This window comes from Daucus carota, chromosome 5 (genome assembly GCF_001625215.2).
Source record: "Daucus carota subsp. sativus chromosome 5, DH1 v3.0, whole genome shotgun sequence".
NCBI classification, from domain to species: Eukaryota; Viridiplantae; Streptophyta; class Magnoliopsida; order Apiales; family Apiaceae; genus Daucus; species Daucus carota.
This window is the reverse complement of record NC_030385.2, coordinates 28388988-28400230: the sequence shown is the minus strand read 5'-3', so window position 1 is coordinate 28400230 and position 11243 is coordinate 28388988. Positions and strand designations below refer to the sequence as shown.

Here is an 11243-nt window from a genome sequence, read left to right as displayed (position 1 = left end):
TGTTTTTTTTAAGTTTTTTTGGGATTTAACTACATAAGAAGAAGAAGAAGATTGTAAACTGACTTATTTTGTAAGAAAAAGATACCTCATGTCTTAATTTCCAGGAAAATAAGGAGAAATATGAGCTTTACCATGATGCTGAATTGTTACATTGGACAGCGGAGGTTTATCATTATCAATCATTGATCCATTCATGTTCAACACAGAACCTAGACATAAAATGACATAAAAAATTATTCTTTAATTTTTATGACACCGTAATATTTGAACATCAATTAAAGCTAGGTGAAATACCAGGTGACAGTGGTATCTGGTTTGTTATGTTTGAAAGTGGATGCCTTGTACTTGAACCTGTTTGTCCACTGCTGTTGAATACAGTTCCTAAGAACCAAAAAACAGTCACATTATTTCAGTTAAAAATTTTTAATAAAACAAAAAACACAAAGTTTAAAGGAATCGAAAGTTTGGACCAACATTGATCCATTAATGTTCAACACAGAACCTAGACATAAAATGACATTAAAAAATTATTCTTTAATTTTTATGACACCATAATATTTGAACATCAATTAAAGCTCCGTGAAATACCAGGTGACAGTGGTATCTGGTTTGTTATGTTTGAAAGCGGATGCCTTGTACTTGAACCTGTTTGTCCACTGCTGTTGAACACAGTTGCTAAGAACCAAAAAACACTCACATTATTTCAGTTAATAAGTTGTTATTACCCAAAAAACACAAAATTAAAAGGAATCGGAAGTTTGGATTTCTTATAGTGCAAAATTCTGAAATACCTCTTTTATCTCTTTTTCTGTTTGTCTGTGCAAGAGGTAATCTCCCAACACTTCTATCCAATGGACAAAAAATACCAGTAGAGGAGGAACCTAGCGACCAAAAAAATGATCCATACTATAACAGTGTTTCTAATTATATTAGACTGTGAAATTGAAACATTCTAGATGATATCCAGGACAAACAGAAGCTTTACCATTATGATTGCTTGTGACATTGGACAGAGGAGTTTGATCATGAGAACTGACTGGTGCATTCATGTTCAACACAGACCCTATAATTAAAGTGAAGCAAATCCTTAACATAGTTTGATAACACCAAAAAATAACACATGCATCAAAGTAGGGAGGAATACCAGGTGTGAGTAAGCTGTGTTTTCCATTGTTTGCAAGTGGAGTTTTTTCAGTAGAAGCTATAAATCCAGAACCTAACATAAAAAAGAGACAAACATTAAAACTATGTTAACTAATCTTATGACACAATTCTTCAATTCTTCCAACTGGGAATCCATGGCAAGATGATATTCAGGACAAACAGAAGCTTTACCATTATGATTGCTTGTGACATTGGACAGAGGAGATTGATCATGAGAACTGACTGGTGCATTCATGTTCAACACAGACCCTATAATTAAAGTGAAGCAAATCCTTAACATAGTTTTGATAACACCCAAAAATAACACATGCATAAAAGCAGGGAGGAATACCAGGTGTGAGTAAGCTGTATTTTCTATTGTTTGCAAGTGGAGTTTTTTCAGTAGAAGCGGTAAATCCAGAACCTAACATAAAAAAGAGACAAATATAGAAACTATGTTAACTAATCTAATGACACAATTCTTCAATTCTTCCAACTGGAAATCCATGGCAAGAGTTCAATGGAGTTAACAAACACAAAACTCAAGATACCTTTGATTATTTGTACTTTTGACATGACTAAACAAATCACAAATGAATGGAAATACATAATTTATACCAGATTGTCTATAGCTTTGATTGGTCAAATTTGAGAGTGGAGGTCGTTGACTTGGAGTTGCTTGTGCATCCGCCTCAATAACAGCACCTATAAACCAAATATATTTTTGTCGAAAACTATATCAGCAGAAGTGTTATAGAGAAAACCATCAGCAGTACTTGATGTTCACCTTCATCTCGCAGTGTTTTTTCTCTATTGCTATGAAACACCTGCCTTCTTCTTTTCGATGTAGAACCTATGATACATCAAACAACTTGTTAGGACCTTACTAAACAGAGTATCAGAGTTACTTAATCAAAAAGAGGGCCATTAACTCACCAGAACCATCACTCCTTAAAGTAGGGAAATTGTCAAGCCTGAGATGATTATAATTAGCCTGTAAATTAATAGATTATCAGTGAAATATGAAATAACAAAGAAGAAGCTTCGATAATGTGCAAAACTTGTGAAATACTCTTCAAGTGTATACCTCTTTCATGGAGGCTTGAAAATCCTATTCCTGTGGTGAATCGAAAATGAAACCAGATGGCATTGCGTGGACAAATTGGTGGTCAAATGAAGACTTTGCTGCAAAGAAGTACAGATGAGGAAAGAAGTAGACATCGGTCCAAGATTACAGTGAAGGGAAGATTTGTCCGAATGCCAAAAAAATCCACAACAGATAAGTTTTGTGCTTTTGATTTGAAAATCGAATTCAAAAAACGGAAAAACAGCTACAAAGAAGCACAGAAGCGGAATGGAATTCAGGTCGAGTACAGTTTTCAAAGTATGGAAGATTTGTCCGATTGCCTTTTAGAACGACAGCAGAGAAGTTTTGTTCAGTGTGATTTGAAAATCACATTGGAAAGAATGAAAACCACCTATCCAGAGCACATAAGAGGAATCGGAATTGTCTGCTTGCCAAAACAACACACATGAAAGAGATGGACTGAAAGAGATGGATGAATAGAAACTTTGAAATTTGGTGAGACAGCAGCACGTGATGAGTTGTTAAAAATTATACTTTATTCACAGGTGTAAACTTTCCCAGTTGACAAAATTAGAAAGAGCACATGGGATGTAATTTTTTGAAGTCCAAGATTGCAGTCAGTTTTAGGAAAGTATGATGGCAATTTTTGTAAATAAGTATCAACTTTGAGGACAGGGGGTGTAAAATGGCATTGAAATGGGAATCAGGATTTATGATTTAAGGGATGATTCAATATTAATATTTGCAGAATAAAATAATTTTGTGACTGTCTATAAAAAGTATATTAATGTTTCAAAATTAATATTTGTAAGATAAAATAAATTTATATTATAAAAATCTTGACGTAATACCAATACTAATATATAAAATTGCAAAATTGGACTATAATTCATGGTGAAAAATGAAAATAAATTTATACACGTTATTAACAATTTAAAGCATGACGAATCTTAATTTTATTTGTTTTTTTTGAAAAGTAATCATGTTTTTACATTGTCATCTTCCTCCAATTTTTTTGGATTGATTGTGTACAAAAATATCTAACTTAAATCTGTGAGATAACGGTCTATAACTACCCTCTTAAAAGTTGCTTGAACGGAGCAAACAGATAATGCATGAATAATATTTTCCTGTATACAAAGTAAATCATATAAAAATTAACAACAACAAATATGTCCGATGAACAAAACAAATATTATAAAAAAATAACCAACAAACATACATCACTAATAGTTAATTTATTGATATCAACCATCAATATCATGTCAAGACTATATTCTTTTCCCGTGTTTGGATTTGTCGACTCTAATATAACGGTCTAAAATTACGTTTGCTTGCAACAACCTTTATTTTTTTAATACTGTATAAACAGCCTGCACTTATCGTTGAAGAAGAACAGCACCTCCGAGTTAGAAATCGAGCAAGAGAACTATCACCGGAGAGAGGTAGGGTTGTGGTATTGAGAGAGAGGAGGTTTTGTTTAGATGATCCAAAATCCTACAATCTACAGGGGTATTTATAGGTATAGAGAGACTTGTGTGCTAACTTTCCCATAATTAAATAATCTGAAACAAAATCAGATTAAAACTTTCAAGCTACTGTATCCTATAAATAATCTATCTTTTCCCATAATTAAATATTATGAAACAAAATCAGATTAAAACTTTCAAGCTACTATATTCCATAAATAATTTGAAACCAAATCAGATTCTGAAACTTACTTCTAATATACCCACTTAAAAAGGTAGTTCTAATTTTTGATATTTTTCATCCAAAAAATCCAGAAAATTAGAAAAATAGAACGAAACGATGTGAGAGGCGCCACCTACACGCCCCTCGCTTCTTCTTTATATAAGTATATTGATTTCATCCAAAAAATCTAGAAAATTAGAAAAATAGAACGAAGCGATGTGAGAGGCGCCACCTACACGCCACTCGCTTCTTCTTTATATAAGTATATTGATGATTTTAGAAATTAAATTATCTTTTTATTTTTTTTTATTCTCAAAAACAACTATCAGCTTCTTTTTGGCATATTAAAATTTTGATAGGCATATGTCTCTAATAAAAAGTCAAAATAAATAGATACAGTCATACAGGGTTTAATAAACAATTGAGCACGCAGCCGGAAATTGTAAAACCTTGGGTCGGTTGATTCCGCACACCTTTGTAAGAGGAGGAACACACAACCCAAACTAGGGCTGCACATGGGCTGGGTTGGGCCGGTTTCGGCCATTCAAGCTACCCAACCCATGTAGTACGGGTTAGAAAAATTTAACCCATTAATCATAAAAAGAATTAGAAACCCAACCCTACTAATTGTATGACGGGTTGGGTTGGTTAGGGTAGGGTTGATCGGGTTGAAAAATTTGCAAGATAAGCATAATCCAAAATATGTTTTGCACCATTTTGTTGTATATAATTAGCAATAACATAGGACATTGCACCGATACAAAATATCAGGTGCTTTTAGAGTACAGATATTCTCGACATACTAAGGTGGACAACTGAATCTTAATACACTAATAACTATTAAAAATCATGTTTCCGCCATGATATATAATCATAAGAACTAGCTTTATTTCTAATTGTTTCTGCACACTGCACTACACTCACTGCACATTCTATCATCAAATAAGTAAATATAGTTCCGTAAGCAACCAAAAATATTCTACTCCCTCCGTCTCTTATTACTTTTCCTGTTTCTCTCTAGCACGTTTGCCAATACACACTTTTGATCCTTAATATCATTAATTTTGTATTAGTGTTAAATATAAAAACTTTATTGTATTAAAGTACTCGTAAATACGAATCCAACAAAATCACTCACGACTATATTTAGTCTTATAGATTAAACGTAAATTAATAATTAGTCTCATGTTATGAACAGTCCCGACATATAAAACGAGAAAAGAATAAAGAAACGGAGGGAGTGTTAAAGATATATTTTGACCGGGTTGGGTTGGTTTAGGGTTTTTAAAAGTCATATTTCGACCCAACCCATTATAAACGGCTCAACCAAAAATCAACCCAATTAACCCACGGTTTGGAATGGGTCGGGTTAGTCGGCCTAGTTCAAGGTTGGGTTGGGTTGGTTTGAACGGGTTGGACAACCCATGAGCAGCCCTAACCCAAACCCCCTGCTATTTTCTTGTGCAAGAAGTAAAAGCGCGGCTTATATAAAGCACCACAAACACAAACCCACATATCTTCTGAGGTACACAACGCATGGTAAGTCCTCATAATTCATTAATCACTTGTTTGCATATGTCTACCCTATTTTATCTGCTTTTTTTCCTTCCATATGAGGGCTTTTATTTGGGCTTTTGTTGTTGCTTGGTTCATCTTTATGTTGGGTTCTATTAGATGTTCCTGTATTATGTTATTCTTGGACACAATTCACAAAAGATTGAATTTTTATTTATTTATTTTTTTGTCTTAGTTGCTAAATCAAAGATTATGTTCTTAGGGCTTTGAACTTGATGTTTTTCCTAGTATAGTTGTTATAGAAAGTTATATCTTAGCAATTAAAATTCGTTATGAAATTATATAAGCTCTCGTGTTTGGGGATTAGAGAATTAACCTCTGTGCTGTAGCTATATAAAATATGGTGAAAGCTTGCTCCTTTCTTGTTCTCTATGTGGTCTCGATGGTGAGGTTTGAGTCTAGTAGATGATTAATAAATGTATCAGGTTGTCGGACCGTTCAGTTTGGATTTTGCTTCTTTACAAAGTTTAATTGTTCACAGCTGGGATTTTAAAAGGTGGAATAAATGTGATTTTTGTATCTGTGGGTTTGGTAACATATGTAGAGTATTTGGTAAAACTATACATACCTAGTTTATACTTCTACTATGTTTCTAGATTGTCTATTATATGTTTAGCAATCAGGAATCCTTTGGTTAAAAATATTAATACATCTCTGTATATATTATGTTCAAGATCCGGTCTTAAGTTATCAGCTTATCATTACTGAGTGAAAAGAAAAGCTGGTAATGGAATTGGTAAAACATGGTTTCTAAAAGTTCTTGGTTCACTTCACTTTTAACTTTTTTAATGGCTCGTCCTTTATTAGTAAAATCAGGCTTCCATTATTTATAAGTAGTTACCTAATCTCTGAATATTCAGTAAATTATTAATACTGGTCTTGGAAAATTTGATCATCGAATGGATACATTATATTTTCTCATTTGCAGTTAGATATTGGAATTATAGTGAGTTCACTGCTCTTGCATTCTCGGTTTTTTCTAATAAATAGTTGTCTTCAATTCCTCCTACATTACATGTTTGAGTTTGACCCATGGAGCCTGATATAATGATATATATTCTTCTTTTGTGCACATTACTATTTGTTGTAATACTAGATCTTGATATGCTTAGTTGCTTTTAACTCTCCTTACATAGTACTATTTACAATTTGTGGATCTAAAACTTGCATCAGGCTACACCATTGATTACAGGTCTTGCAGTTGCCACCGTTGCATATGCTGGAAAATACAGCATCCAGGCATGGAATGCTTTTAAAGCAAGACCAGCCACAGTTCGATTGCGCAAATTTTATGAGGGGGGTTTCCAACCTACTATGACAAGAAGAGAAGCAAGTCTTATTCTTGGAGTCAGGTATAAATTAGCGGAACTTTGATTTGATGCATGAACTCTAGAAAAACGTATTTCTTTAGAAAAAGACTCTGGTTTTTCCTCTTTTCGGATGGTGTATATTTCTCAGAACATGGAGTGTGAATCAAACCCATGTTTGAATTGAAATTGAGATACTGATGCCAGTTCTTCCCTTCTGAATCAGATAGATTCAGATCTTAATTATAGGAAGAGGGGAAGAAGGTCACTTTTCTAGTTTTTTCCGTTAAAATTGATCAGGGAAGGGAAAAGAATCAGATGATGGTATTACCACTTTATTTCCCGGACCTTTAATTTGAGATATTTAACCTAAGTTTGGCAAACTGTGACGTTATCCCTCTTTCTAAGTTCTGTGAATATAGCATGATGAATATACTGACAGGTTTGTTTATCAAAGCAATATGTTAATGTATTCTCATATATCATACGTGTTCATAATAATATTCTGTTATAGGGTAAAATTTTAGTCAAGTTTGCTGGCAATAGTAATGTCTACAATTCTTACTTCTAGGTGAAAGGCAGAAGAAAGTATTAGAAATTAATCTTCTATTAATCAAAATAGCTATTTAGCCGCCTTGCAAGCGGTTTATGAAGTATGAACTACCTTATTTGAGAAAACAAATGTTGATGTGATATCTGCATCTATTTAATAGTCATGTGGAATCTGTGGTAAAACTTTCGTCTCCAGTAATTGAACACCATTATATATTTTACGAACAATTCTTTTTAAAATATGTGTTGGTACTTCTGCACCTGTTTGGTGCTGGGGTGTAGCTCCGTTGTCACTTGTCAGTCCATCCTGTAGGAAATTCAAATGTTATTTAGAGCAAAATCTCGGTGTAGAAGTTGTGCCATACTGATTCAAAGGTAGCTTTCTTGGAGCATTGAAATTGAATCTAGTAATGTGGACTGAAAGCTAAAATCTCGAATCCTTTCTGTGTAAATTGTAATTTGTATGTGTCATAAACAAAGAAATAATTAACTTACTTTCTCAAATCTTTCTCCGTATTCAGCTTCTTGAATACAGTAGCGTTTTATATTTCTTTGTAATGTTTTCTCACTCTTCTCCTTGAGTTACCTGATATTAACATTCTGTGTTTAAATTGACAGAGAAAGTACTGCAATGGAGAAGGTCAGAGAAGCTCATAGAAGGGTGATGGTTGCAAATCATCCTGATGCAGGTGGTAGCCATTATCTTGCCTCTAAAATCAATGAAGCAAAAGATATGATGCTTAGAAAAACCCAGGGTGGTGGATCTGCATTTTGATGTCGGGATAATCTTAATTAAAGATTATTTATGATGGTGAACTACTATATTATGAGATTCTTTTTTGTGGAGAAGCTGATTTGCGAGAGTTGGAGATATATTATTGGTGTAACAAAAACGAAAGTTGGCCTATGTTGCAGCTTTATATGGATGGTATAATAATTAATCTTGTGATATTTATTTGTGGAATTTTTGAAAAATGATCCTACTGTATCAACTTGAGAAGCACATTTTCTCTGTAAGGGGGAAGGGTAATCTTCCTGGTCCCAACTCCCAAGCATGTGTATGCTCGTGTTGGGACCTTTTATATGACATTATTTTTTGGCATGTGCATGCTCATGCTTTGACTTCTAATATAATACTTATATTTTGCATGTTGGATAAATACATGATCATCAGGATTGTAATTTTTTTTTTTCACATTCAGCGCTTCTTAATTGTTGGAACATCTAGTATCAAACTGTTTTTTCATTGCTGGATGAGTAAAATGATTTTAACATATTGAGCGGTTAAAAAGTGTTGAAAAGCCATTATAGTTGTTCGACGTTTTTTAACCGCTCAACATACTAAAAACATTATATTTTCAGCTGAAAAAAGCGTCAACGTGAAACATACTAAAAACATTATACTTTCAGTTGGAAAAATTGTTATCGGTAAACATATTAAAAACATTATATATATAGACTACTCTAGATACTCAAAAGTCAAAACTCATAATTTTTTTAGAACGTAATGATATAATTTTATTTAAAATTAAAAAATATGAATTATAATCCCTTAAGTAAAACAAATAATATTGGAGGAGCATATGGTATTTAATTATTTATTTGATAATCTAGCGACAGATTGCGAAATGCCTAATTTGCTTTCGGAAAATTCATTTGTATAAGCCCAAATATCGGATCTGAAACATGTACTAGGCCCATAGCCCTAAGTAACACTTAAGCCCAAGTTCGAGAACCCTGCCTTGTTTATATAAAAATTGAGCTAGGGTTTTTGTTCTGCGGCTGCATCTTCGTCTTCCTTTTCTCTCTCTCTAGAACTCTAGCCTATCTCTCTCGCCACCACCTTCAAATTATGGGGTACGTATATCATCTTCTATTCATGTTTCATATTTTATATATTTGTGTGTTAATTAATGTTTAATTCACTAGCTCATAATTATTAGATGTAGGCCTTGTGAGATTAGATTTTTTAATTAGTCCATGGTTTGTTAAATATGAGAATTTTACAAATTATAATCAATTGGAGTTGAGGAATTTCATATTACTGCAATTTGGAACCTACATTTGGAGAGCATTTTTGGGGATGTTGCAATGACAAATTTCTAGGCTGAATTGTCGTGTTTGTAACTAATTGAAAAGGATATGAAGTTAGAGTTGCTTGATTTCTGTTATTGTGTACAACATTTGACCATTTTGCTACATGTATCGACATTCTTTATTACCTTGTTGCAATGTATATGATAATGATACTGTAATGAATTACAAGTATGTGACTTGGGAACTTAATTGATCATGGTAGTTAGACTTTTTGTATAGAATGGTGTGACTGTAGTGTATGGTCCAGGTTCATGTGATATTAATTTAGTGAGTAGCTTTTTGCTCATTGCAATTTGTGGGTACTGATGTGTACAAGTACTGATTTATAGGAAGACAAGAGGAATGGGAGCTGGGCGCAAGCTCAAGTCTCACCGTCGAAGACAAAGATGGGCTGACAAGTCATACAAGAAGTCCCATCTTGGAAATGAATGGAAGAAGCCATTTGCAGGTTCCTCCCATGCAAAGGGCATTGTCCTTGAGAAAATGTGAGAATTTGTTTATATAGCATATTGTTTTTCTAATATTATTTTATAACTATTTTGACACCTTGATTGATCTATACAGTGGAATAGAAGCTAAACAGCCCAATTCTGCTATCAGAAAGTGTGCCCGAGTTCAGCTCATTAAAAACGGAAAGAAGATTGCTGCCTTTGTCCCCAATGACGGTTGCTTAAACTACATCGAAGAAAATGTATGTATTTGTGTTGGTCTCCCTTGAAATGTGTTGCTTGATTTTCTTACCCTTAACCTGGTTTTTGTAAACTTCAATATGCAGGACGAAGTGCTCATTGCTGGATTTGGGCGTAAAGGTCATGCTGTTGGTGATATTCCTGGTGTTAGGTTCAAGGTTGTGAAGGTTTCTGGTGTTTCCCTTTTGGCTCTCTTTAAGGAGAAGAAAGAGAAACCAAGGTCTTAGTTTGGCAATGTAGTTCATCTTTTACTTGTTCGGCAGTGGATTGACTGTTTTCTCAAGTACGGATCAATGTACCTGTTTAAGTGGATTTTTTAGTAATCTATTTGTTTTTCCTAGTGATTGGGCTACAATTTTTGATACATACATTTGATATATGGTTTATGTTGTTTTTCATCTTTGGGTCAATGTTACCTGGTCACTTGCAGTTTAGACCAACCCCTTGCTCAATAGAAATATAAAATTACATTATCTTTGGAAGAGTTTAAATCTTGGTGGATATGTTTGGTTAATTTGGTTATATAGGGTCATATGTATTTTAACTAATTACTATGAATGGGATAGTAAATAGTTTCTGTTATATGCAGAAAATGATTGTTTCCCCATTTACTAATTATTATGAACGGGTTGGATTGTTGATATGTTGTTTTTTTTGTGGCGAATGAAGTCGGAAGGAACATAATGATATTTGAATTGCATTATTATAGCTAAATGTTCAGAAAAATTATTACTTCTGGTCATTATAAATTAAGACTGGGTTTAAGGTCCCAAAGTTGGGAAGGAATGAACCATTCTCTCCTACCTTTTTTTTTTGTCAAATCTCATTAAAGAAGTTTTGTCCTCATTTTATTTTTAATCTTCCCCCCTACCTCTTCCAGTATTACCCTTTATTTTTATTTGATCTGTTCGATTTCATTCTTTTATCCCCAACCGAGCACCACAATATTACTAGGTAGAAAATAAATGTCTATATAGTGCATAAGTATATGAAGGATTATCAGCATGTTCAGAGTGTTGTGGGCCTTGTGGCAAATCTTTGTTAGCTCTAGTTTGGCTTCACCAAAAAAGTGCACTGAAACAATCAAGTTGCAAAATTATA

General features: G+C 33.5%; 2 protein-coding genes and 1 long non-coding RNA gene across 3 annotated transcripts; 2 read left to right on the top strand and 1 right to left on the bottom strand.

The window, feature by feature from the left end:
• Nucleotides 1-797: 797 nt before the first annotated feature.
• On the bottom strand, nucleotides 798-1211 carry LOC108222385 (uncharacterized). The gene is made up of 3 exons (XR_010292151.1): nucleotides 1145-1211; nucleotides 986-1063; nucleotides 798-881 (listed from the first exon to the last, which is right to left on the bottom strand). It is a non-coding gene; the product is annotated as an uncharacterized LOC108222385 (long non-coding RNA).
• Nucleotides 1212-4371: 3160 nt separating this feature from the next.
• On the top strand, nucleotides 4372-8516 carry LOC108220053 (mitochondrial import inner membrane translocase subunit TIM14-1). Its single transcript, XM_017393695.2, has 4 exons — nucleotides 4372-4426; nucleotides 5368-5461; nucleotides 6671-6849; nucleotides 7975-8516. The coding sequence occupies exons 2-4, from the start codon at nucleotides 5459-5461 to the stop codon at nucleotides 8129-8131; spliced, it is 339 nt and encodes a 112-aa protein (XP_017249184.1). The 5' UTR covers nucleotides 4372-4426; nucleotides 5368-5458; the 3' UTR covers nucleotides 8132-8516.
• A 539-nt stretch (nucleotides 8517-9055) lies between these two features.
• Nucleotides 9056-10540, top strand: LOC108220553 (small ribosomal subunit protein uS12). The gene is made up of 4 exons (XM_017394353.2): nucleotides 9056-9213; nucleotides 9783-9938; nucleotides 10018-10144; nucleotides 10229-10540. The coding sequence occupies exons 1-4, from the start codon at nucleotides 9209-9211 to the stop codon at nucleotides 10367-10369; spliced, it is 429 nt and encodes a 142-aa protein (XP_017249842.1). The 5' UTR covers nucleotides 9056-9208; the 3' UTR covers nucleotides 10370-10540.
• The last annotated feature ends 703 nt before the right edge of the window (nucleotides 10541-11243 follow it).

Excerpts from the sequence above, each read along its gene's own strand:
- LOC108220053 (XM_017393695.2), top strand. Across the intron at positions 6,850-7,974 it reads AGTCTTATTCTTGGAGTCAG|AGAAAGTACTGCAATGGAGA; the intron begins GTATAAATTAGC and ends TTAAATTGACAG.
- LOC108220553 (XM_017394353.2), top strand. Across the intron at positions 9,939-10,017 it reads GGCATTGTCCTTGAGAAAAT|TGGAATAGAAGCTAAACAGC; the intron begins GTGAGAATTTGT and ends TGATCTATACAG. Across the intron at positions 10,145-10,228 it reads TAAACTACATCGAAGAAAAT|GACGAAGTGCTCATTGCTGG; the intron begins GTATGTATTTGT and ends TTCAATATGCAG.